We start from the raw sequence: 27,147 nt of genomic DNA, 5'->3' as shown, positions 1-27,147 counted from the left end.
CAGGAGTCTATGTGAAGATGGCAAAAGGTAGAATAAACACTTTCCTGCTGAGTTTATGGTCATAAACACTCATTTGGGTCGTACCTGATAAAACATTGTAAACTATTTATTGCACTTTTTGGTCATTCTAAGCACCAGCCTTTGAATGTTCTCAATAATCCTCCTTCCTAAAGACACCTGATTGACAAGTCATTGGCCAATTAGCTTCACAGTCAGAGCCACCTCTCGATGTCACATTCAAAACACTAATCTGGAGACTTCAAAGTGGGAATTCAGAAATCAGTGGGTGATGTCATGGTAGTTATATCCTTGTCTATTATGGTATCAGTCAATTTTTAAGCTAAGATTAGTTAACCCGCGGAGTTAAAAGTAGCTGGCAGGTAATAGTGACTTTTTTCTGGCTAATCACACTAGTTTCTTTGGCTTACTTAATTTTTTTCAACCAAGTTATCACACTACACTGTATTCGAAACGAGACACTCAAATATGGGTGATATATTATTTTAAATACATTGCATTGGCCCTATCTTTGGAGTTAGGCCTAACAAATGGGATCAATACATTTGTTCTGGCCTAACAAATGGGCCAGAACATCTGTGCTTTTCTAACAAGTATAAATGGTTAGTTCTCACTGACTTGATCTTTTTTTTTTATCCGTCTTCTTTTTGAGTCTTCACCTTTTACAAGCCTATTCTTATGATTGTTTTGTGATTTTCTGATTTCTTTATTTTGAGCTGGGGGATAAAATAAAAACCTATTTTCCAAACCGCACACCTATTGCTGTTTGTTCTTTCACTGCTGGCTCCCTCAATAACGAGACAATCGTATGAGGAGCTTGGCAACAACCAACACTATCATCTGTTAATAAAACGAATTTGTTGTTGTGGTCGATTTTGTATTTTCCTTATTTTATTATTGGACATGTAGTACTCAAAGCTTCTTCTGCAAGTAAACTGTTTTCTCTCTTTAAATCCCAGTGACTGGGACTATCACCACTATAGCTGGTACCACACATGCACTGCAGACTGGAACATTTGTAGACATTACTCGATGGAGGTGCATGTGACAAAGCACATTTCTGATGCATTCTAGGCAAATATTACCCGTTATTAAGTTCCTGTGTCCCCAGTACAAAGTCCGCTTGATGTCCGATTGAGCAGATTTTCACAGATTTGAGAACACCAGTAACAGTAATAGATGAATTTAAACTCCTTATGTATTCTGCCTCCCACACAGCCTCTTGATCTGCATTTCCTAAATATCGGAGGGAGGGGGGCGGGGCGCACACCCCCAGAATCCCACCTGTAATCTGCGCCTATGCCCATCTGCCTTTCTAGTTTGTTAAACTTTTAATCCTACTTTTTTTCCCTCTCTTTGCACCTCTACATTCATTCCATCTCCTCACACCCTCTTTACTCGACCCTCCTCTGTTTTGCCTCTCTTCTTCCAGCCGTTCACACTTTTTTTCCCTCATTTATCAGCAGCTACCCGCCATGCTTTGCAAAGGTGTTGTGAAGGGTATCCGCCACTTTCCTACACCTCTCTGCCAGCCAGCTGGACACAGTTCATTAAGTCCCAGGTGTCAAACAGCCAATCTGAGAATTTATTTGACATTTAAATGCCCTCAGCATGAGGTAGCCTGTGGCAAGCCTGTGTGTGTGTCTGTGCGTGCGTATGTGCACAATTTACCCATTAAGTTGGAACCAGTGAGTTGAAACCCAGCGTTACATTGCTGTTACGCAACTCCTCACACTTCAAAACTTAATGCACTCCTGTCTCCCCCACCCACCCCCATCTCCTTGTCTCCTTCTGTTCGCTTTATCAGAAGAAAGGTTGGAAGTTCGATCAATAACCACGACCACGTCTACAGGGAGAAGACAGGACAGAAGACAAAGGAGGAGGAAAAGGCATGATGCGCAGAGGACAAGGAATAGAGAGGTGTGGAAAGCGGCGATGAGTACAGGAGCTGAGAGATAGGCAACAGAGAAGCAAAGATGATAAAGAGAATGAAAGGAAATGAGAGAAAAATGATAGACAACAAGAAAAGAGGAGAAAGTGGAGAAAAATTCAAGGGTACAACAGAAACAAGACAAAAAAGAAAAAGGAGAAAAAGTAAAGAAAGGAGGAGAAGCAGGAAAAGCAGGAGAGACAAGAACAATAAACCGGAAAGGAGATAAAAGGAGGCAAAGAAGAAGGGGTGAAAATGAAAGCGGAAAACAAACAGAAGAGAAGAGAGCATAAGGAAAAGAAATGAGGAGTAAACCACTAAAAAGAGAGGTGATGAGAGAGGTTGGAGAAGTGGAAAATGGAAGAAAAGGGTGCAGAAACAAAGATGAGAAGAAAGAGAAAGGGGAAAACAAAGGGAAAAGGGAGAAGGAAACAAGAGAGAAGTCAAAAGGAAAGGGAAAATGTGAAGGAAGAGGGGGGAGAAAATGAGAGAGAGTGGAGACAGAACAGATGGAACGACAGAGGTGATAAAGTCAAGAGAAGACAAAATAGCAAAAAAAAGAACATAAAGCAAAAAAGAAGAAGAGGAGATATGTGCAAGGCACAGAAAATGGAGGGAAAGAAGAGGGCACAAACAGAAGGAGGAGGAGGAGTGATGAAGAGATTGGGGAGTGCAAGGAATGGAGGGCAAGTTGAATTTAGAGATGCAAGGTTAAAAAAGGCAAAACGGAGAGAGACGCAAAGAATGAGTGTGTGTGTGTGTGTGTGTGTGTGTGTGTGTGTGTGTGTGTGTGTGTGTGTGTGTGTGTGTGTGTGTGTGTCAGCCAGCATGTATTGATCCCAGAGAAACATGGGGAGTATATTGGAGATGTAATTTGCATTGATCTCGCTGGAGAATGCTGACGAGGGTGTGCTCGTGCTCTCACGCTCTGGGACAAACGTGCACACACTTGCCGTACACCTCAACCCCGTTACACAGACAGGCTGTCGTGGTCGCTAGACTGCTGTCAGGTGTTAAAAGCCCCTCCCACCAAACAACACTGCAACTGATTGTTATTTCAGAGCGTGCATCGTGAAGCTCGGTTTAGACTCAACAGGTCAATGAGAGGTTGTGCTTTATGCACAGTGGAGCGGTGGATTCGACGCCGCCTCTGCGATGTTCTACACGAGCTGTTTGTGATTAGGCCGTGTTTGTGCTTCCATTGTCTTTGTGGTGCAGACGCGTTTATGCGATTGGAGATGCGACCCTTCTAACCGAACCGGCAAGCACATTACCCAATCGGGAGAGCCGATGAATGCCCGCAGTTAATGTACACAACATACATGGGCATGTAATGACTCTTCCCTTTCATTTAAACAGAGGCATCAAAGTAACTGCCTAAACACATCACCATGATGGCTGGTGATTGGACAGACCTGCTTTTAGAAAGACTTTAGTTTAGCTGCCTGAGAAGAGCAGACTGTTAGCTGTGCTATTTGCACATGTCTATGGTAGCTGCCATCTTCATGCTGCTGCTGAATAAGAGATGACCACTGTGCAGTCACTGCGTGCAAAACACAACCACACTGTCTTTGAAATCCTTGTACTGAAGCTTCCTTATTTAAACACTTTGTCATGTTTTGACAAATGTGAATGACTTTTTCGCTGTTTTTGGATTACACACTGAGTGACCTCTGAAATACTTCTAGCCTGCATTAAGGTGGCCCTAATTTACTACCTCCAAATATCTCATAACTATACTAAAGTAGATTTGCATGATTCACAACCAATTTGAAATGGGAGGAAGACCATAAACTTTGGACTTTTAACTATTTTCTAGCTTTGCTAGATTCATACCACACCAAAATAACTGAGTAATAGAAAAACAACAAAATGACAGAAAAGTTCAGTTTTTACACTTTTTTTTATCAGTAAGAAACTAAAATGGTTGTGCATGAATAAAATCTTCTGTTTCATTATTATAAGACAGTTTGTGCACTGAGCTGCCAGGACCTTTTCTTTTCTTTCTTAAAACATAAGTCCAAAGAGTCGTGCTGACAGATTTCCAACATTTACCACAGCAGCATTTCTTCATTGTGTGGAAAAACCGAAACATGCACTTCCCTTTCTTATATTACCATTTCTCAGGGATTAAATGTAAAGTCAAACTTCTTTACACTGACAGAAAGGTGGATTTCACTTTTCACACCTTGAGGCGACAGTTGTAATTTGGAGCTTCGTAAATTAAATTGAACAGACTTGGTCCAACCCACTTAAGATCAGAGCTGGCTATATGTGGCCAACACTGTAAAAGGACTCTGACATCCCTGCTTTAAGGCCTTTAAGGTGATATTGCTCCTTGCAAATAAGAAGTATTGAACCGCAGGGTTGTGATATCTATTTTTAGAGATCCAAGAGTAGAAAAAAAAAAGACTGTCCAAAGTGGAGTGTTGAGAGTCATCTACAACCTGAACTTTTGGCTCACAGCAATTATCTGTACATATGTTAAGCAGCTTTAGTAAGAGTATCCACCACTGTAAAGGTTTAAATTTGCCAGTAAATAACAGATTATGTCCACATCAAAGTGTTTTTTTATTTTTATCTCTCTGATGTCACACATTTGGTTCCACCTCCATTGTGAACCACGACATTGTGGCTTAATTTCAAAGCCTTACTACAGATGTACATGTGATTCACATTTATTTTTCCAATTAAAATGAAATTTTCCAACATCAAATGCCGCTTCATTCTTAATAAGCTTTCTTAAAACACATTCCTACAGACCTAATCTGTGATCGATGTCATGCCCACTTTATTATTTCTACAGTCATTTTGCAATTTTCTGTCTTTTTTCTCATTATTGCACTAATTTCTCAACTTTACCTTCATTTTATCTCCTTTCTTGCCTTACTGGGCGTCCCATATGTTCTCCTACTTTATCTATCAAACAATTTCATAAATACTGTTTTAAAAACTGCTGTATAAACAATATGATTACTTAATGAATACAAACATGAGTATGAGCTTGCAGATGTATGTGAGTCTTTGCAAACACAGTATGATTCAGGGACAATAAAAGCGTGTGCAGGGCTACGTTTTGTATCACAAACACGCACACAGAGTCACAGCATTATATAATTTGCTCTAAAAGCCTGGTGTTGGTGGAACAGTGTGGCAGCACTTAGTGTGCGACACCGTGACCTCTGTCATGCAGAACGTACACACCGACACATGCATAAGCAACATAAACACACACACAAACCATAGATGGTGAATACAGGAAGAAGGCTTGGAGCTAAGAGGAGGTTAGCCACAGAGAGAAACAGACTAAGAGAAAGAGATGAAAAGAAAACACAATGAGAGAGCGAGCGACTGAGGGAGGTCTGGAGCAAACCGATGTGGCAAGAATAAAAGTGATGAAAGGAAAGATGCAAGAGATGAAAGTAAAGGAAGATGAAGATTGTAAGATCAGGTAAGACAGAAAGAAAGAGGATGTCACCTCCCTTACTCTTGCTGTCAGAGAGAGGGGAGGAGAGCGAGAAGGCGGGAACGAGGTTGCAGTATGTGGCAAGCTTATGTAAGTGTACTGACGGCGTTCATCACCCGTCTCCTGAGAGTGCCACAGATGCATGTGTGCACGAAAGAAGAGAGAGGAAAAAACCAAACCCACACCCGTGCGCTCGCGTGCACTCAAATAAACACCTGCGTGCTCTCGCTCGCCAGTGCACCCATAGGCAAGTGCACACATGCACAAAGGGCGCCTGGAGAGGCTAATGTGGCATCTGTTTGTTTGTCAACATCTGTTGTTGTCATGGTGTCCAGGGGCCACTGTTCCTGTCTGCAGCCTTTCTAACCACATGTCCCTGCCGTCTTTCATAACGTGCTCAAAGCTAGGGGCAAATTTAAATTGATAAACTTTCCAAGATTCTTAAGAAAAAAAAGCACTAAAAAACTTTTGAGTTATAAAGCTGGAAATGACCCAAATTCAGACATTAGGTGGTTTTCCCCTGAAGGACTTCCTTCATAGCTGTTCTAATGGAGAAAGCAGTATCTGCTCTGGGTTTCGTACTTCTGAGCGCACCAGCATTGACACACTTACATTCAGAGGTGCTGATAACAAGAAGCACCATTTTTAAATAACTCGGCCGCTTACAGCAGGAGCCAGATGAAGAACAGCATGACAAAAGTGAAAGTCACCAATGGATAAATGAGGCGCTGCCAGAGATTTTATATCAGAAAAAGATGGTGAACGAGGGAGAGTAGAAGGTGGAAGACGAATGAAGAGAGCGGGAGTAGTGGGAGATGAAACAAGGGAGTGAATTAGATAAATGAAGCAGTGTAAACAGGTGTTGCTTGTGACTCAGTCTGCTGTAATGCATGTTTGTCATGGCTGCCACACACTCAGAAAGAAGGGATGGAGACAGCGTAGAGGTAACCTGGTGAGTACTCGTCTGCAAAGGCCCGCATGTAAAAACATCATTACTTAGCTTAACTTTTGAAGACTTCCATCACGTTGTCTGAAGGAATCCATCAGTGCCATGAAAAAATGTCCAATTATGAAAAAACAGCTGTTAGCACAGTTAATAACACTGACTATGATTTAAATCACATCCATCCAGTTTTTCAAGTGGCATCATCCAGGATTCTATGGTCTCCCCAATTATTTTTACTGCTTACAGGTTAGGTGAAATGATTGAAAACATCCATCCTCTTCCACTTATCCAATTCAGGGTTGCAGAGGGACAAGTTCACTGTACTTAAATGGTCTCCACAGTCACCAGATCGTCATCCATTAGAGCACCTTTGGGATGTGGTGGGACAGCAGAGTCATATCAGCCAACAAATCTGCAACAACTGTGTGATGCTTTGGGGTGAATATGGACCAAAATCTCTGAGGAGTGTTTCCAGGACCTTGTTGAATTTCTGCCATGAAGAATTAAGGCAGTTCTGAAGGCAAAAAGTAGGTCAAACCTGCCACTAGCAAAGTAACTAATGAAATGGCTGGTGAGCATACTTATGAAGTATTATGGAAACAATCAACACTGACACTAACTATGTATTTACTAATATAGAAACCGTACTCTTTCTTCCCATTTCATTTAGACTTGCCTTAAGTCCTCATTTTATTAACCAATCACGACATTCTGCCCTGGTTTCCAGACCTAGATATTTCCCCACTTTCTTAACATCTCTCAGACAAAAATTCAAAAACACATTTTTGTTAATATCGTTTTCTCTTTCTCCTAAATTCTGTTAACTTCCTCACTCCATTTTTCTCTTTCCTTCGCTTCCAATTTTCCTCCCGCCTTCTTCTGTCTCTCACTTTATACCAAATTCGAGAAAAGCCTGATCTTTGCTAACAACTGTCTCTTCTCACTTGCATGCCGTCCTCCTGCTCCTCCGTCCATCTTCCACTTTCTTTCTTCTTCTTCTTCTTCTTTCTTTCAGATCACTCACTTTTATTGGTACGAACACTTATGTGTGACAATACTGACGGGATTCCCATTTGTCAGGGCATCTGTAGTCTGCAGACTTTCAGAGTTTTTCATACTGCCACATTCTTGTTGTGTCAACATACACAAACACAAAAACACACGTGCTTGGATTTCGGTAAGTTGAAGAAAGAAAAAAAACAGAGTGCCTATGACTACACTACAAGAGGAACTCCAAGAACTTTAGTATAATATAAACAGTAAAAGGGAAACATTTTGTATGTGGTTTAAATTTCTTATAGCTGATCTGTAGCTAGCAGATCACGTGAAAATTTAAGTTCTTATCAGTCCTAAATCTGCCCTATAACAGACTCAATACACTGTCCTAATTAATAAAGGTCTAAAAGCCAAATCCTATGCTCGGTGATGGACGCAAACTGTCCAGGCTGTACCCTGTCTCCCACCCTAAGACAGCTCGGTCACTTTCCAGCTCTACTTTGCTCCAAATCAAATATTAGACATGCCAGGATTCCTAGTGAAGCCAGAACCTGCTAACGCTTGCTTTTAATGGACACAGACTGCTAAAACATTGCCATTCACACCAGTTACTCTGGTGTGCCCCCAAGGGCTTCAGATGACTGCTCGTGTTCAGCTTGTTGCTGCTACTGTGACTTGTGCTAAAAGCTTTAACATCCCAGTACACCAGTGTGTTTCAAGGGTATATATGTACAGAGTAGTTGAGCACTAATGATGTAATTCCCTATATTTAAGACTGTCCACTTGTGATCTGATCAACCATAATGTATGTTAAAACCAAATGTCAACGCAATAAATGGACTCAAATCCATCAAAGTTTCAGCCTTACTGTAGAGAAACTTGGAAGCAACCTACTTTTCCACCAATACCAATACAACAACAGCAGCTGCAGGAATGGAAACAAACCGTTGTAGTGTCTGACTCCAAACATTTCCAATTCAAACTCCCTCCAGAGATGAAAGTCTTTCTATCCTGTTCTTCATTCTCTAACTGAAAGCGCACGAGCTGGGTCTTCAGCTGAGCATTCAACTTAGTGCAGACTCCAGGGAGAGAGGATCAACCTGGGGCAGTGTTCCTGGATTTTCTTCCTGTACACCACTTAACACGCCAAGAGTAGATAACAGGTGGTTGTTGTTCTCCACCACCAGAGAAACAGAGTGACCCCGATTTTGGCACAGCTGTCACACCACCAGCTGTCAGATACAGAGATTTTAACATGAAACGTGTGATGTTAAGGAAACAGTAGTTCGTTGCAATATAGTTGTTGCTTATTTTAAACAGGTACTGCTTGATTTGAATAATTCAGTCAGTATTATATTACGTGATAACTATGCTATGTTTGTGTTTACCAAAAGACATAAATAAGACAAGATAATGTAATTTACTGTAGTAAGATCAAAATCAAAAGAGTTGTGTTTAACCCTTACATCCATTCATCATGCAGTAATTTTGGACTTTCAATTTCTTTGAACCGTTTTTGGATTTTCTCCAATCCGTGCATGGTCAGAAGTATTGGTTAAATGTTTGCTTGCACCTTGAGCCTGATGCTACCACCGCAATGCTTAACAATTAGTGCAGTGGTTTACGATGGAAAGGTTAACCTTTACTTCTCCAAATATACCTCCTCTTACTGAAGGCAGATAGCTCAATCTTTGGCCGTGTCTCAAATCAGGGGCTGCATCCTTCAGAGGCCTGAAGGATGTATTATTACCCACTTAAAGGACATGCATATCTCAGCTGGCATCTCTTTTGACCCAGCCATGAACTGTCTGCCTCAGTCGCAGCTTTTTGAAGACATGCATATTTTCTGCAGCAGCTCCACTTCATCTTTTTCTCAGCAAACCCTTCTCGTCCTGTTCATCTCCTTTTGCTTCTCATCCATTTCAGAATGTCTTATTAAGCACTGACAATTCTCTCTCTTCCTCCTTCCCTCTCAGTTGCTTTACTTCTTACATCTTCTCACTCGCACTCTTCCATTCCTCCCTCTCTCCCCTCAGTCTACATCTGAAGATGTCTTATTTTAAGAGCCGAGTGTCACTCGCGCAGTCTCCAGAATGCCATGGGATGTTTTGAAAAATACGACTTTCTGCTTTCTGTAAGAGTCTCGCTCAAAGGACTACTCTGCCAGCGCTGCAGCCAATTATACCTCCCAGCAAGGTGTAGTAGGTGTCAGCCCACTCCAGCACCAGCAAACAGCAGGAAGGCAGACCGTTAGTCAGTTTCCTCTGATTTAATGTGAGTTGCACTGCATGGAAGCATGACAGATTTTTTTTTAAATTAGTGTATTATTGTCACAAGTGGAAACTGATGAACAGTGAACATGTTTCAATTGTGCAAACTGCCCATAAAGCTAGCTCCCATAATGTATTTACTTAGCTAAATCCCCACTGTGTATCAAAAGCTGTATTAAGTAGCGACATTTCTATTTCTTCTTAATGAGGCTTCCACTGCCTCATTAAACAAAAACAGTCATTTTGGGTTTTCCTTGATTCATCGACAAAGTATAAAAATTAAAATAGTTATGATGCTTTTTTTTCTCCACGTTTCCATTTTGAATTAAATGGGGTTTTTTCAGTTTAATTTCAATTGGTTTCCCGAGTGAGCTTTTAGGTTTTATTATTTAAACTCTTGAAATTGCTGTCGTTCAGTATTTAAACTAGTACAATTACCATATAGCTCCACTATGGCTACAAGAAATATTAAAAGCCTACACCAGGCTTTACTTGTACTAAGCGAGTGTAATAATGTTATAAAGCTAGATGCAAATGATTCATGCTTGTCTGATTTGTCTGATAAGTATGCAGTCCCATTGATCCAACTATGTTTGTTTGCAACAAACAGACTCAGACAGTTCCTCCCAAAAGCCATCAAATACATTTATGTCCCCTGTCAGACAAACAGAAAAGCCCTTAGAAATTACCGCCATGATCACAGCACTTATTGTCTGCGTTTGAAAAGATGTTAAAAACAAATTCAAGACACATTCAGTATTGGCTGATAGAGTCATACCAAAAAGAAAGTAGTCACAGAGCTCTATGCAGAGTCGAAGCATAGACTCGCATAGCATAGAAGTTGTTTTAGCTGCACAATGGATTCTCTAAAGCTTTTTTTTAATGGCTCCATCAATTTATATGATAATTTCTTAGCAGGCTTGCATTATATTATCTCCTCTGTCACTAATACACAAGGACAACTAAGCAGTTTTCATCTCTTCCCTATGTCCCATTCACATCAGTGTTTTTCCACTATAACTACTCAGGAAAGACACCCTCCATAACTCCAACTCCCCTTCACGTTCTCTCTTTACTTCACTTCTTCCCACCATACCAGAGACATAAAGTGCCCTCCTAAATCTCCATGTCACCACGCCTGCCAAGGCAAAATAGCTCCTGCCTCCATCCTCTTAAATCCTTTGCCCTGGAAAAGCACTTCAAGCCCCCCACTCATCTTCTCTTTTTTAATATCCCCCATTCCCGTTAATCTTTTGCAGCACCAACACACCTTCAAAGGTGAAAAAGTCATTCACTTTTCCTGCTCTCCATGTCTATTTATACCTCAAACTACTACTACAACACTTGAAAAGCCTACACACATCTGTCATCCAAAAGTGGGCACACCAACTTTGTTTTCTGTCTGGGGATTGAACCCCAGTCTTTTTGTCTTTTTTGGTGTGGTTTTGAGTGGTACCAAGTACCAAAAGCAGCATAAATAAACATATAGTGCTCAAACACTTCCTCAACACCTTTCTTTACAGATTTGAATCACAAGTTTGCCTGTTTCAGCAAGTTTGTTTGTAGTGGGTTATCATTAGCATAGTCAGCATAATGACTGATACAAAGGTAGCATTCAAATTTTAAATATGCATATAACAAGTACAAGAACATTAGTAAGCAATCACAAAGTTTAAAAAAAATCTTATTCAGCTAATGTTTAATGTATCATTCAGCATGCTTTATTAGCATGTCAGCTGCAGGGTAGCATACACCATTGTTAGGCATGTTAGCCTATTAGCATGTCATATATGCATATTAAAAGTTTCACTTACAAGTTAGCATGTACAAATGATTCCGACATGATATCACATAAAACTATTAAACAGTATAATGGTTACCATGTTTAGCATGAAAACTGTCACTTTATTGTGGATATTGCAAACTTCACTAGATGTTCAGATGTTCAGCTCTGCTTGCAGGAATGTCTATAACCTTTAACTGTAAGACAGTTTTGAACATTTTGAAGATTACTTTAGGGTATGATTTTTTTCTGTGCTTTTAAATTTTCTCTACATTAAACAACACAAAAGCGTTTAATGTTTAATTAGTAGGGCTTGTGCTAAAGATTAAAGCAGAAAATTCTGATTTGGTGCATACTCCTTAAAGCTTCTCACCTTAACCTGTTTGATCTTCCTTCCCCAGGGAGGGAGAAATGCCATCCCTCTGTCTGGCACTCAGCGTGTCTATAGCCTCTCTTCAGATCTTTACCTTTGTCACCTCTTGCACTCAAGAGAGATAAAGCATTTCATTTTCCTGCTCTTACGTCTCCTCCAGTCCATCTACGTATCTTCCTTGACACCCCTCCTCTCCTCCCCTTGCTCTGGCCTTTCACTTCTGCTTTCATCTGTCTGGCAGTATCCCTCTGTTCCAGAAAGTTAGAAAGTGTAGGAAACAGACATGTGGATGGACGGGAAGAGACACAGACTGCCTTGGGGTTTTCCAAAACTCTGTTTTGTTCTCTAACTCTATCCCATCAAATCTCCATCTCTTTCTCGCTCATGCACTCGTTTGATCCCTCTAGCTCTCCATTTTTTCCCCTCACTTTCTGTCCCATTAAATCTCTCATTCGTTTGCTGGCTTTGTATCTGCTCACTCTTGTTCCAGCTCATTATCTCACTTTCCCTCCCTGTCCCTTTCATCCTCCCTCTTTTATTTAACCCTGCACCTCAACCGCTCACCAGCCTTCACCCTCTGTTCCTCCCTAGATTTTTGCTTCTACAGTGTACATCGGCTAGCATCCTCATCTCCTTTGACAAACCCCTATATAGTGAACTATTAGGTCCACCAATTCCTCAACAACATTACAGGAGGTGTTCTATTTTGTTTGTTTTTTTAAAAACAGAGCAGGAGTCGCAAGTTTGATTCCCACTCGGTATCCAGTAATGGTCCTGACTAGACCCCCTGCCCCATGCTAAAACTAAGCCCTGGAATGGCGCAGCTACATCTGCAGCCTGTCCGCAGCTTGGACACAAACATTTCACTACATGTTATACTGAGTATGTGACAAACAAAATTTTAATTTAATATATTTATATAAAACCTACTGATCTCATTAAATACATTAGAATGGGCATCATATGCATAGAAATACACTAATAGTTTAACCTAGAAACCTTCAATTATGAATGTGACTAAGATTGGAGAGTTTTCATCTGGCAAAGACCAATATAAATGTAGAATGTTTTGTGCTGGTGTGTGGGTTTATAAAGCATAGTGTATGTGGTCAAACCCCGCTGCATGTTAAAGGTGCTACAATCATTGAGAATAACTGAATATGACACTAGACCACCAGCATCTTAGACCAAAACAAGCTGATTGGACACAGCTCCCAGCCAACAACAACAAAAGAACCCATGAACAACCACTGAACCGCTCCAGGTTTGTAAAATGACTATGACACTGTCAGCTTCTCTCTTTGCTTTTAATGGAGACAGAGTTTTTTGCCAGGCCTTCTGACATCTAAGATTAAAGTTATCTTAATCCCTCTCTCCTCTGCTCTGCTTTCTTATTGTCACTTGTCTTACTCCACTTATATACACACACAAAGTGAAATACAGGGAGTGCAGAATTATTAGGCAAATGAGTATTTTGTCCACATCATCCTCTTCATACATGTTGTCTTACTCCAAGCTGTATAGGCTCGAAAGCCTACTACCAATTAAGCATATTAGGTGATGTGCATCTCTGTAATGAGAAGGGGTGTGGTCTAATGACATCAACACCCTATATCAGGTGTGCATAATTATTAGGCAACGTCCTTTCCTTTGGCAAAATGGGTCAAAAGAAGGACTTGACGGGCTCAGAAAAGTCAAAAATAGTGAGATATCTTGCAGAGGGATGCAGCAGTCTCAAAATTGCAAAGCTTCTGAAGCGTGATCATCGAACAATCAAGCGTTTCATTCAAAATAGTCAACAGGGTCGCAAGAAGCGTGTGGAAAAACCAAGGTGCAAAATAACTGCCCATGAACTGAGAAAAGTCAAGCGTGCAGCTGCCAAGATGCCACTTGCCACCAGTTTGGCCATATTTCAGAGCTGCAACATCACTGGAGTGCCCAAAAGCACAAGGTGTGCAATACTCAGAGACATGGCCAAGGTAAGAAAGGCTGAAAGACGACCACCACTGAACAAGACACACAAGCTGAAACGTCAAGACTGGGCCAAGAAATATCTCAAGACTGGTTTTTCTAAGGTTTTATGGACTGATGAAATGAAAGTGAGTCTTGATGGGCCAGATGGATGGGCCCGTGGCTGGATTGGTAAAGGGCAGAGAGCTCCAGTCCGACTCAGACGCCAGCAAGGTGGAGGTGGAGTACTGGTTTGGGCTGGTATCATCAAAGATGAGCTTGTGGGGCCTTTTCGGGTTGAGGATGGAGTCAAGCTCAACTCCCAGTCCTACTGCCAGTTTCTGGAAGACACCTTCTTCAAGCAGTGGTACAGGAAGAAGTCTGCATCCTTCAAGAAAAACATGATTTTCATGCAGGACAATGCTCCATCACACGTGTCCAAGTACTCCACAGCGTGGCTGGCAAGAAAGGGTATAAAAGAAGAAAAACTAATGACATGGCCACCTTGTTCACCTGATCTGAACCCCATTGAGAACCTGTGGTCCATCATCAAATGTGAGATTTACAAGGAGGGAAACAGTACACCTCTCTGAACAGTGTCTGGGAGGCTGTGGTTGCTGCTGCATGCAATGTTGATGGTGAACAGATCAAAACACTGGCAGAATCCATGGATGGCAGGCTTTTGAGTGTCCTTGCAAAGGAAGGTGCCTATATTGGTCGCTGATTTGTTTTTGTTTTGTTTTTGAATGTCAGAAATGTATATTTGTGAATGTGGAGATGTTATATTGGTTTCACTGGTAAAAATAAATAATTGAAATGGGTATATATTTGTTTTTTGTTAAGTTGCCTAATAATTATGCACAGTAATAGTCACCTGCACACACAGATATCCCCCTAAAATAGCTAAAACTAAAAACAAACTAAAAACTACTTCCAAAAACATTCAGCTTTGATATTAATGAGTTTTTTGGGTTCATTGAGAACATGGTTGTTGTTCAATAATAAAATTATTCCTCAAAAATACAACTTGCCTAATAATTCTGCACTCCCTGTAGAAAGCAGAGCAAAGCCTGCACTGTTTGTAATCACTCTTTTTTGTCTCCCTGTAACAGCCGAAATAGCCAACAGCTTCCAAGGCAGGAGCTCACATATATCAACATGAATGTGTGGCCGGACAGGGTAAACTTTATAAGGGAGTTGAACTTAATTTGTGGCTCCGGACACCTTTACTTCATTATTCACAAAGCAAATCTTTGACTTTACCGTTGGGTTGTAATGTTATGTTTAACTTTAGGACCAAAGTGCTTATTCAGCCAGCTGATGGTCACTCTGCTCACATTGGGTAAAAGTATAGCAAATATGAAAAAGACATGCTACCTTGACTGTGATGGTCATATATAAAGCATCTTGGACATTCACACAGACTGTTTTATTCATAAGAAACAGAGTGATTTGATGAGGAGTGGTCTGAAAGATTCTTTAATAGGAGTTCCTATCCAAGCCGAGTCCCTACCTCTTTTTGGTGGTACTTGATGGCGAGTTTGAGCTTGGCCAGATCATGGCACTGTCTAGGGTCTAGTTCCTCACTCTGGTCGTTGTCTCTGTGGTTCAGGATGGTCTCAAGTTCTCTAGAACTCCTGGCCTGATCCAGGAGGTCCTTGGCGAAACGCTTGCACTGCTGAGACAGTTCCTCATACTCCTGACGAAACTCATTCTCCACCTGAAATAAGGGTGGAGTAAGATTAAAGCTGTAGGATTAATGGGAAACATGTGATGGCTCTTTGATTTCCTCAGTTTTAGATTTCCATCTGGTGTTGGAATAGCTTAACAGCATCACAATCTCCTTGTGGACCCCAAAAATGAAAGTATTATTTGACATAAACCATTCTGAAGTCTGCATCATAGAGACTCAGTATTGGAGAAGAAGTGTGTCTGTTCTTGTTACCCGAGAAAAGACTGCAGGGATTATAGTAAGGTATGGTGAGAGTCTTTTTGCTGTTACTTTTGAGACGATAAATACTAGAAAAAATGTGAGGCAGGGGGAGACTAGTCACTCTTGACAGCATAAGTGAAAGAAATACTTGAGGCAAATGAGTAAGAGGAAGATGATGCTGAATGCTACTCCTTCCACAGTTAATTTAACATCCCATCAAGTTTTAGGAGGTTGCTTTCCTCCAGTACATCTGTACCTTGGCTGTTTAGAAAAGTAATGGGCTATGTATGAAGAGAAGGAGTTTTGTTAAGTTTCTTCTTTTGGTCAACAAACATGACATCAACATCCATACCTTGCTGAGTTCTTTGAGTTCCCAGCCCAGTCTGAAGGCAGTGAGGATGGGATCTTCACTGGACAACGCAATGAGAGATGGCGAGGCCAAAGCCTTGTAGATGTTGAGTCTAGACCGTGAGTGTCGAAGGCTGTCGACCTACAAAGAATCAGGAAAGGTTTTTACCCCTCCTTTAAGATTTACATTAACTACGAGACTTGCAGAAGGCACTGTTAACATTGAGAAACAGTTTCAATCGGTATAACAAAAACTAACACACTGGCCATCTAACAGTTATGTTACACATGTAACATAACTGTTCCCAGAGTGGATGTTCAACATGCATGGTTCAAGTGTTTTAACTGCAGGCCAACTATGTCATAGGGTAGCATCTATCACAGACAGAACAAGATGGTGAACTTTAGTTTTTCAGTTTTGTCTTCAGATTTTGCACCAGCAGTGTGATAACACTCGTTTAACCAGTTTGTATGAGTGACTATGGTGTGGTGTGTCTAGACTATGAACAGTCTGTTAACGTTTAGTGTTCATTGTAAATATAGATTAATAGAGAAATATTGCCTAATGCTTTAATGACTTATTGTCTGTTTGAACAAAGTTCTTTTCATTTCATTCCCTGGGCAAGGCTAAAAAAAATAAGAGCAGCAAAGCAGCTTAACGGACATTATTTTTATCATTATCATTAGGGATGGGTACCGGTGTCTGACATAAACGGTAGTAACCAGACCGAAAAGCACCGCACATTTCGGTGCTTTATTTCGGTGCTTTTTTTTCCTGAGCTGTGATACACTTTAGATTCTAGCCAATCATTTTACGTTTCCGAGGATAGTAGGCGGGGCCAGGTACGTACGTTCTGTTAGAGCAGAGCTACAGATTAAAAATGTTCAAGGCGAAGCGGTCAAAAGTCTGGCTGTACTTCACAGCAAAATATGCAAACTCAGCAGCAACAAGTGCTTTAAGCTGATACTGTGATACTGTCAAAGGAGGTAACACCAAGAATCCGATGAAACACCTGGCGACGCATAGCGTTTTTTTTAAAAGCCCAGAAATGCGCCATATTTGATAGCTTGCTGCGAGACCTCACACCGAGCACATCTACTGTGGGTGGGTTGCCTGTTATGCAACATCCCCCAAAAACACGAAGAGGAGAGTCCTGGCCCCTAGTCCTGCCAGTGTAGCAGAAATGATGACGGATGATGGTGGCAGCAGCCGTTCTTCTCTGCGTGAGTAGCTAATTTACGTTGAGTAGGCTAACCACGTTATTACATTAATGCATGTAAGGTGAACTAGCAAACATCATCATAGCTACATGCGGCTGTCTTCTTGTTTGATGGCAGATACTCCCTTCACCCTGGCTAAAAAGGCTAAAATGACCAAAGAAAAAGTGGGAAACAGCTGAACATGAGAGGTTTAGGACAAAGTTTGTGTTTTTTTCCATTGTTTAAGCACTGCTTCCAGCCAAGAGTGATACCATATATGCCCCATAGCTGCAGAAAAGGCTAACATTGTTATATTTTTACAAAAAACAGCTGAACATGAGAGGTTTTTGGACCAATTTTGTGTTCACCATTCTTTAAGCACCGGTTTAAGCACCGGTTTAAGCACCGGTTTGAGCACCGGCACCGTTTCAAAAGTACCGATTTGGCACCGGTATCGGATAAAACCTAAACGATACCCATCCCTAATTATCATCATCATCATCATTATGGTGGAGCTGGGGTAAATTCGGTTTAAAGTTGCAGACTGCACCTTTTCAATTTATATAACAAAGCTGAGATCTACAGTATTCCTGTGTAATAGAGTTGGTGGTGCCTTGTATGGAAAGCATAAATAGAAGACAAGTCTATTTTTACATTGGATCTGAGGGAAATTTACTAAACCTATTTGCTGCTCTCAGGCCTGAAATGATTAAACAAGATTTCAAGAATTTACTATAAAGCAGTTTTGTACCATGACCTTCATAAAAATGTTTAAGTCTTCAAATGTAAGGCTCAGAGCCTGGTTATATCACTAAAGCATGCTCATTCATCTTTCATATTGTTGCAAAGTATAAAGTAAGAAAATTAAATGTGGGCGAGTTCAAAAAGTTGAAATGATGTTGGAAATTTCTGATGTCTAATCTAGGGTTCATGCTGGAAGTTAAAGTTTGTAAAAGCAATTTCAATATATTCAAATATAAATGTTTAGCAAACCAAACACAATGCAAGCAATGCAAAAGATGCAGCACTAAAGAACGAAAATCCCTTACCTCTGAGCTGGATACACACTCAACACAGTCGCATCGTATCTGATGTGGTCTGGGTATGGTGACCTACACAGAGCAAAAACATCAAACAACAAATCACTGATAAAATAAAGATCTCGCTTTATTCATTGACCATCAAGACAGACAAAAAAAGAGCTTACTACTCATTATGTTGATAACTTGTGCGTAAAACAACCATTACCTTCCGCTGGACAAGCAGCTTGATAATCTCATAGTTGTTTGTATGAGCAGCAAGCATGATGGGAGTTATATCTGGGGTGAACTCTGAAAACTGGCTGTCCATCATCAGAGAAGGAACCTGTAGGAGAACAAAGTAAAAACCTCTTAAACTGGCTGTTATCTACCTTTTAATATTTGGGTAAAAAGCCTACTGCCAACCGCCAGTTAAACAGGAAAAAATGACTAAGAAACACTTTTATTGTCCAATTAAAAAGCTTTGATTCAGCTCCACATGTGACACTGTTACATAGGGGGAAAACTGGAAGTGAAAGACAAATTAAGCAAATGATGAATCCAATCAAACACTCTTGAATCAGATTAAAACAAATTAAATTAGTGTAATATATTTGATAAAAAGAAATTTCCTGCTTGACAACTCTGCAGAGGTATATTATTTAAAGCCACATCCTCTCCAAAACTCATTTTATCCCTCATGGATGCAGCTCTGAACACCAGCTGTACCTGGGAGAGAAGAGGGGAGTGGAAGATTGTTTGTTTGCCACGTGAATACCAGGAGGTCTGTCATTACAGGAAGACAAAGGAGAGATGGAGAGAGAAAAACAAGAATGTAACGGCTGCATATAAATAAAGAAAAAGAAATGCAGACGCATGTTAACAAGACGCCTTAACTAAGAGGATACAGTTTTCTAGACTAGTGCCACGTCTTCAGTCTATGATGCTATCGATCACTAGGTTAGTCCAGCCCATAACGGACACGTTACATCTGCTTCATATAATCTGTACAAAATGTAAACACGACCACTTGTAGCTTTACAGTCAGTTATATCAGGGGGCTGTGTGCCAGACTGTTTCTTGGCCCAGAGCAGGAACTTTCTGGAATCTCTGCCTGGCAACCTCACAAAGACAACAACAAGAGTGCCAGCCATATGTAGCAGAGCTTGGAAGATTGTTTTTGAGGCGGAGATCACATCGTCTTCAAACAAAATGCTGGGATCTTCAAAACACCCAAAACAGCTGGGAGTGCACTGCCATCAAATTTGTAATCTGCAGCTTTAAACGTCAATATGGAGTTGAGTGGTCACAAATCATTTTTAAGACGCAACACAAATGTGCAGTATTTGCCATCAATTGCATTTCCCCAAGTAATTTGATGTTATATTTATTACTGCGTGTTTTATTAATTGTTCTGCACTAACCTCTGTAGAAAGATAACTGCTATAACAATAAACTTAAAAAATATGTATCAATAGAAACGTGGATGGTAGATTTTCTTGAGCATATTTTAATAGACTCTTCAAAAATAACAATTCTTTAAAATCTCTTCAAAGTTTTGTTGAAGCATGCTAGAAATTAAAACTTTTTTGAGAAACTACCACAACACAAAGATGTGTGTAAAACTCCATTTACAGTACAACACAAACCACATCTGGCCAATGTAGAAAGACAAGGTACAGGCCCTGCTGCTGAGTGAAAAAGAGGGTAAGTACATCAGAGTGTCTGTGTACTGCTATATTATTGGGTCCTTGTCATCCAGGTCATAGTTGACCTGAGTTAAAGGCAACTCAAACTCACACAGAAGGCTTCTTCATTTTCCTTCAGATCAGGAGTCCCAGGTATTTAACCACAAGTGCAGTTTCCATAGGCTGGTGGTGGTTTATAAAGGGAGTAAAGTGTAGTTTAAGGTCCCAAGTATGTGCACACTTGAGCCAGTTGAGGGGTGTTTACCCACTGCAGTCGTGCTCTAGTCCAGACCTCCAAAATCCCAACTGTGTGTCTCTGGAAGTGGATGACATAGGCATCTGCCAAGTGCAATATTCCAGGAACAGGAGAGGTGTGAAAAAAAGAAAACCCTTCAAAGATCAAGACCACATTCTTTGTACACCGTCTCCATCAACAACAGAGCTCTCTGCACATAGATGGCATGCAGTGCTACACCAGTCTAGCAGGGGAAGCACTGCAAACAAGCTGAATAATGCGTACTGTTGTGTGGACTCTTTAGTCTTTTGGTAATTTCCAATTGTAAATGGCACAGAATAGGATTAATGGTTTAGAAAACAAATATTGCTCCAGACACTCAACTAGCCAAATGTCAACAACCTTGAGCTTTGCTGAAACGACCAACAGAACATGGAACATAAGAGCGATCAATGATGAAAATGAGTGTAGAGATCTCATTAAAAATAAAAGCTAAAATTTATTTAAAAGGGTATCTTAATCCACTACTAACAGTGAAGGAGACATTCGTGATCAATTGATGGTATATTATATAAAGTTGAAGGCTGTCTTATGCTGAAACCAGGACCCTAAAGTAAAAGTTAAGAATGAGGCTGACAGGGTGCTGGTATGTCAAAGAAAAGCACACACACATGTACTCCCAGACATCTGAAGAAGAGAGAGGAGGGGGGGCTGAGGAAGGAGGGTACACGTGTGGACTCTTTCATGTCTCAGAGGGAGAATGACGGAGAGTGCTTCTCCTCACCCTTCCAATCTTTCTGTCTCCATCTTTTCTGCTGCCTCATCTTCTCCTCGCCTCCCCTTTCCACATTCTATTTTCTCCCCCCCCCCTCCAGCTTCTTGCATCTCTCTCATTTCCTTGTTTTCCCTTCATCTAACCCCCTCCTTTCCATCAGGTTACTCCCCTCATCTCTCTCTATCGTTGTCTCTTCCTCCTCTCACCTGCCACAACCCTATTTTCTTCATCCGATCGCTCTCTCTTTTTCTAATCCCTCTTTTTTTCCTGCCGTTATAAGGAGTGTGAGAACAGCTGCCACGGGCTGGGCCCCAAATAAAAATTAAAGAGACAGACCGAGAATACACAAACAAGTAAATATAAGCAAGGACACATGCAAATACAGAAACGGCAAATAACAGAATGAACATAACTTGAGTACAATTGATTTTTCACGCATTGAAATTGGCTGCACCATCTGCAGCTGCGAACGAGCACCACTTAGGAAACTCCAGCCTTATATTACTCGGGATTTAAACTTTTTCAATTAGGTGAAACTACACCGATGGCATATTTAGGCTCCAGATGTACACTGTTGGTTCCCCCAAAATGGAGCAACACGGTGAGATAGCAGGAGGTGTGATTGTTATGGGCTTGTTGCTCTTACATGTTTCTGAAGATGGGTCAGATCGCTGAGAGTTAAAGCGACATGATGAAATATGAGAGAAAGGTTTAGTTAAACTCGATCTACAATTTTCCCCCGATTTATTGCTGGCTGGATTATGTTCAGAGGAAATGTTTATCTTTATCTGCTACAACGGTGCAAAGGCTGGGTTTCATAGCTTGAGTCCCATCTAAACTTGACTGCCACTATATTAATCACCTGGCAGCACTTCAGTGCACTGGGTATCGGTCAAAATGACGTACTGAGAATCAGAATGAAAAAGAAAGGTGATTTAAGTGAGTCTGAATATGGCCGGTTGTCTGAGACAGGCTGATCTGAGTATTTCAGAAAGTGCTGGGATTTTCCCACACAACCGTCTGTAGGGTTTAGGAAGCCAAAGAAAATCTGCAGCAACTGTGTGATGCTATCATGTCAATATGGACCAAAATCTGTGAAGAATGTTTCCAGCACTTTGTTGATATCACAAAGAATTAAGGCAGTTCTGAAGTCTAAAATGAGGTCCAACCCAGTACTGGGTGTACGTAATAAAATGTGCGTTGAACGTTTAGATTTAGCCAAGAAAAGCACTTTAAACTTTTGAGAAAACGTATGGTTTCAGTTATAAGTTGGTTATCAGGTTCATTCACTCATTTGTGGAGTCTTGAGTATTGAGCCAGTTTCTGCACAGAACTGCGAGTGCATAAAGTTTTAAAATACTGGTATTCTGATACAAGACTTTTGAGTCATTAAAAAATACTTTAAGGGATACTTAAATTACTGGAAAGAAATGATAAGTTACCATTGTGTGTGTCTCATAATCAATTTTGGATGGACCAAAAGACAAGTTTAATTCAAAGCACTGAAAGTCCCTGAGAAGGCAACTCCAGGAAAATAACCCAAAGAGTAAAGGTAACTTTGAAAATAATTAAGGGCAAATAAACTCACAACAGACACAGGAGAGATGAACAGGAGAAGATCTGATAAAAGCTTCAGGGTGGGTAGGACTATTTATAAACAAGTAACTGATAACTGAAGGGAAACAGGTGAAAACAATCTAGACTTGGAGAATACAGACAGGAAGCAAACCTGAGGCAGGAAACAAAGTAAAACTGGAAACAACCGAAGGAAAGAAAACAAGAAAACACAAAGTGGCTGAGGCATGGCCAAAGAATCGGGCAGGACACTGAGGGAATTAAAAACAAATTCAAATTAAAATGGGAACCCACACCATCAGTACACATGTACCAAAACTCCACAGAAGTGATAAAGATCAAAGCAGAAGTGAGAAACTCAAATATCAAAAGCCTCAAAGACCAACAACACAAACTACAGAACCAACACAAGACAATAATCAAGACACCATGTAGCATGTGATCCCACTGCGACAACACCAGTAATCCTGGGACGGCATTTGTCTCCACAGTCTGTCTTTACTTAAGTGTTGTCTGCAACCCTAAAGTCTCTTGACTGTGTCATGCTGGACTGTGACTATAGTCTTGACAAAATCCACAGACAGACACATAAACACAAGCCAAAGTACTCAAAACTACCTGGTAGTGGTAGTAACAAGTGTCTCCAGGACCATATGTTGCCATGATAACACCACACACACACACACACACACACACACACACACACACACACACACACACACACACACAAGGTGAAAACAATTTCAGCCACGACAGAGTGGCACCTGTTAGAGCAGGTGTCTCTCAGACCACATTTTGCCATGATTACACACAAACACGCACCCACACAGACTTACACAGTGGAAAGAAAACCAGCTATGTCATTAGGAGGTACTAATACATTAAAAATGGCAATAAACAAAAGGGCTTTTAGTAAAACAAAGCCAATGTATTTAATGGCAGGCTGATAACCAAGCAGTCTGATATTTAGAACATTTTATTGATCCCAGGGGGAAAGATAAAGCTAACAAAACAGTTTTGTGTTTCTCACTCCCAGGACTTCATCAGCACTGAATATCAAATATTAGTATCAAGACAAGACCTATATCAGCCTGCTCTATCCTTTTGCTCCTGATACCTGGTGACTTTATTCAGTAATCTGAGGTCACACCACATAAAACTTTATACCCAAACCTTCACATTAAATTCAACAACTCAAAATGTCTGGCGCTTATAGAAACTGAAGTAAAAATAAAAAAAACAAAAAAAACCCAAACTTCCTTAAAATCTGTCCACAAACATATTAACACCTCCCAAAGCAGTACAGCACCTTTAGTAGTAGCTCCAGGTCCTATAAGCATCTCCAGGACCATGTGTTGCCATGATAACCACACTCAGATGCACATTCACAATCCAAAACATTTTTCAGCCACAACAGTGTCGCTGTCAGTCAAAAAATCCAACATATCTAGGGCACGACTGCTGTTGACCCCTTGAAAGGAGAACGATTGAAAGCAAAATTTATATAAAAGGTTGTTTTTGACTCCAAACTGTGTCAGAATTTGGACCCCTTTTTATTCTGGACTCCATTTATTCGTGGCTATTATCTGAAGCACATTATGATTTGGCTCTCAAATTACCCATTCATACGCTGATGGCTGCAAGCTCTCGTGAAAGTCACTGCAGGAAATGCTGGGAACAGTGTGGGGGTACTTTGGGATGGGGGCACACAGAGCCAACCATCAAACTGGAAATTTTCCAAAGAGCAGTCAAATGGTTTCTGTAGTTTATCACAGTGGGTCACACTTGCTTTGTTACACTGTAATGTGAAGAAGAAAAAAGTCCACAAAGGAGCTGCTGGTTTACTGAAAATGGATCTCAGCTAGAGTCCTGTGAAGTTATAACAAGAAATTAGGAGTGAAATTGCAGAAAGTTTGTGCAATGTTTTTCTGGCTAAATCATAAAAAGATGTTTTGTGTTATGGATTTACCGTATTTCCCGGACTACAAAGCGCACCTGAATATTAGCCGCACAAGCTAAAATCAGGGGAAAATCCTGTTTTGTACATACAATAGCCGCACCTGACTAAAAGCCGCAGGTGTTTCAATGTTGACTTATCATATGTAAGAGAATATGCACAAAGGGAATTGTCAGGAAAGAGATGGCTGTTTGGAGACACATCCCTTTTATTAATATTTTGAAAAACAAGTTATAGGTACATATTTGCACATGTAGTACATAACAGTAACCTATAGCACACCAGAAAAATAGATTCGGACTACCTTTTAGGCTCAGGTGCAGTGACACAGCTTTAACAAGAAGAAAAGTCAGTCATTCACCATCATCTTTCTCTTCTTCCTGCGCTCTAAAACCACCAAAGTCCTCTTCTCCAGTGTCGGATACAAACAGGCTCAGGATGGCTTCGTCATCCACTCTCTGCTTCTCTCCTTCGTTGTCACTTTCAAAACCAAAGAAATCCTCGTTGTCAGTGTCAGAGTCGAACACCCTCAGAAGGGCCGTGGCGGTGTCCTCCTCTCCATCATGCAGCAGTCCAGCCCTTCAAAATCCGTTGGTGATCGTGGATGCTTTCACACTTTTCCACGCTGTCAGAATCCACCGGTGGAGTTGGGCATAACTTGCTTTTCGCAAGTTTATCGCCGCTCATCATCCACGCCTCCCGCTGAACGCGTAGCGCTACTTTGAAGTTTGTTTTTCGAGCTACTTCGTACGGCACTACGTTGCCTGGCGGACGGACATGTGACTAACATACCACTCTTGAACCCCGATCCTTCCGCCAGGCAACGTAGTGCCGTACAACAGCGGAACAAACAAAACAAATCGTCTTACGATATGACAAAAATCATGGACAATCCATAGAAAAGCCGCACCTGACTAAAAGCCGCAGGGTTCAAAGCTTGTGCAAAAAGTAGCGGCTTATAGCCCGACAATTACGGTACTTTAAATTAGATTTCACTTTAAAAACAAAACCAGACAATGCATGACAATAAAAAATCCACTGTATTGTCTCCTCGCATCCATCAGTGCAGACACACGTGCATCCAATCCAGATGAATACGCTCAGATCAAAACCCAAATTAACACTGACTCCAGTTACACACATGCAATTCTAATGATTTGCTTCACACATCAAAGGACACACAAAACCTTCCTTCATCTGCATCTCTCTTCGCAACTATTTCTCACTTTGTCTCCCTCCTAATGTGTCTTGTTTCCTATATTTTTCCTCAATGCCCATCTGATTTCCTACATGCTGCATTTGCTGTTTTTCTTCTTTGTTTGACTCCACTCCATCTCTGTTTGCGCTCTTCAGGGCAAAGAGCTCCAGATCTAATCCTTTTGTCCATGCTTAAAAAATAAAAATCATTCTCTTCTTCCTCCTTCCCTCCCTTTTGTTCTTTGGGCTGTTGCCTCAGTCCTTCTATTTCGAGTATGCTGGTAATGAAGAGTGAGGAGTGGATGTGAACAGGGGAGTGAGGGAGGATGGATGCAGAGATATAGAGAGGTAATCAAAGAAAGAGGGGGAGTCAGACTGAGTCAGATGGAGAGGGATGGCAGAAAGATCAACAGTTTAACTTTGCAGGAGCAGATAAAAGGCCCTGATTCTACCTGTCAGTAGAAAAGTGCAGTTTAGAAACATACGTAAACTCACAAAGCACACATCCAGCTCTTAATATAAGTATCGAGCACTGATGTGCGAGTGTGCATATGTTTGTGTGTGCAAAACTCAATACTGTGCCCTGAATATTGGTGAAATAGATAGTTTCAGGGGCGTAATTTCCAGGGGGGTTAGGGGGGTTATGACCCCCCAAATAATCAGATCAAACCAAAATAACCCACCCAATAAAATTATGAATTATCTTGCATAAATAGGTGTTGATTTTCTTTACTCATTACCAATCTCTCTGTTTGCCACACTGCTACTCGTCTCTTCCTGTATCCATCTTTAGACTTCGGTAACTGTGCAGCAGCAGAAAAAAATGTTAATATTGTAGTAGAAAAGCGTTTGGGTTTTTAAAGCCACCCCCGATGATAATTGTGCAGGGGTTGAATTTTTTTCTATAACTCTAGTTGGGGTTCATTTTTTCCTACAGAAACTCCCACAAGCACAATTTTAAGCCTGTTGTTCACTTAGCAAACTTGGTATTCATGTAATTTCACCCTGAATTACACCCCTCGCTAACCAAGCTAGCCAGCACCAGCAGCTACACCCTCCAAATTCAATCCTGATGCCGTAGCCTACACACACATATTGTTTTAGCATGCTACATGACTGAGATCTTATTGAACGTATTGGACAATTGAAATAAACTGTATATAAAAGATAGACAAAAAAAATAACAACATTAATATGGGAGTAAGTTCAATTTGAATTCTTTCTAACGGTCAGCAGGGGGACATGTAATTGCAAAATTCCCATACTCCACGACCTCAGTACTAACTTTTCTGAGGATTTTATGGTAACAAATGTTAGTTTCAAGTCTTTCTGGTTAAAGTATGATGTTTGTTTTAGTCAAAAAGGATAAAGTAACATTTTCTTGGGCAGGTCTAACTCCATGCGGTGTGATTAACAACTACATTATGAGCATCCGGTGACCCTCGGAATCGTGGTCACATCCATCTCGCTTATGATGTCCTTGACAAA

At 40.8% G+C, this 27,147-nt stretch overlaps 1 protein-coding gene across 1 annotated transcript in view; it reads right to left on the bottom strand.

Moving 5' to 3' along the window:
- The window catches only part of trpc5a (transient receptor potential cation channel, subfamily C, member 5a), a 198,825-nt gene that overhangs the window by 74,168 nt on the left and 97,510 nt on the right, over positions 1–27,147 (bottom strand). Inside the window, exons 5-8 of the mRNA XM_004570111.3 lie at positions 18,462–18,578; positions 18,263–18,325; positions 16,018–16,155; positions 15,246–15,452 (exon numbers count right to left, since the gene is read on the bottom strand). Of these exons, the coding sequence (XP_004570168.3) occupies positions 15,246–15,452; positions 16,018–16,155; positions 18,263–18,325; positions 18,462–18,578 (525 nt within the window). The remainder of the gene's footprint in view (positions 1–15,245; positions 15,453–16,017; positions 16,156–18,262; positions 18,326–18,461; positions 18,579–27,147) is intronic.

This window comes from Maylandia zebra, linkage group LG3, assembly GCF_041146795.1.
Source record: "Maylandia zebra isolate NMK-2024a linkage group LG3, Mzebra_GT3a, whole genome shotgun sequence".
Lineage (NCBI taxonomy): Eukaryota > Metazoa > Chordata > Actinopteri > Cichliformes > Cichlidae > Maylandia > Maylandia zebra.
This window is presented reverse-complemented; position numbering and strand designations above follow the sequence as displayed.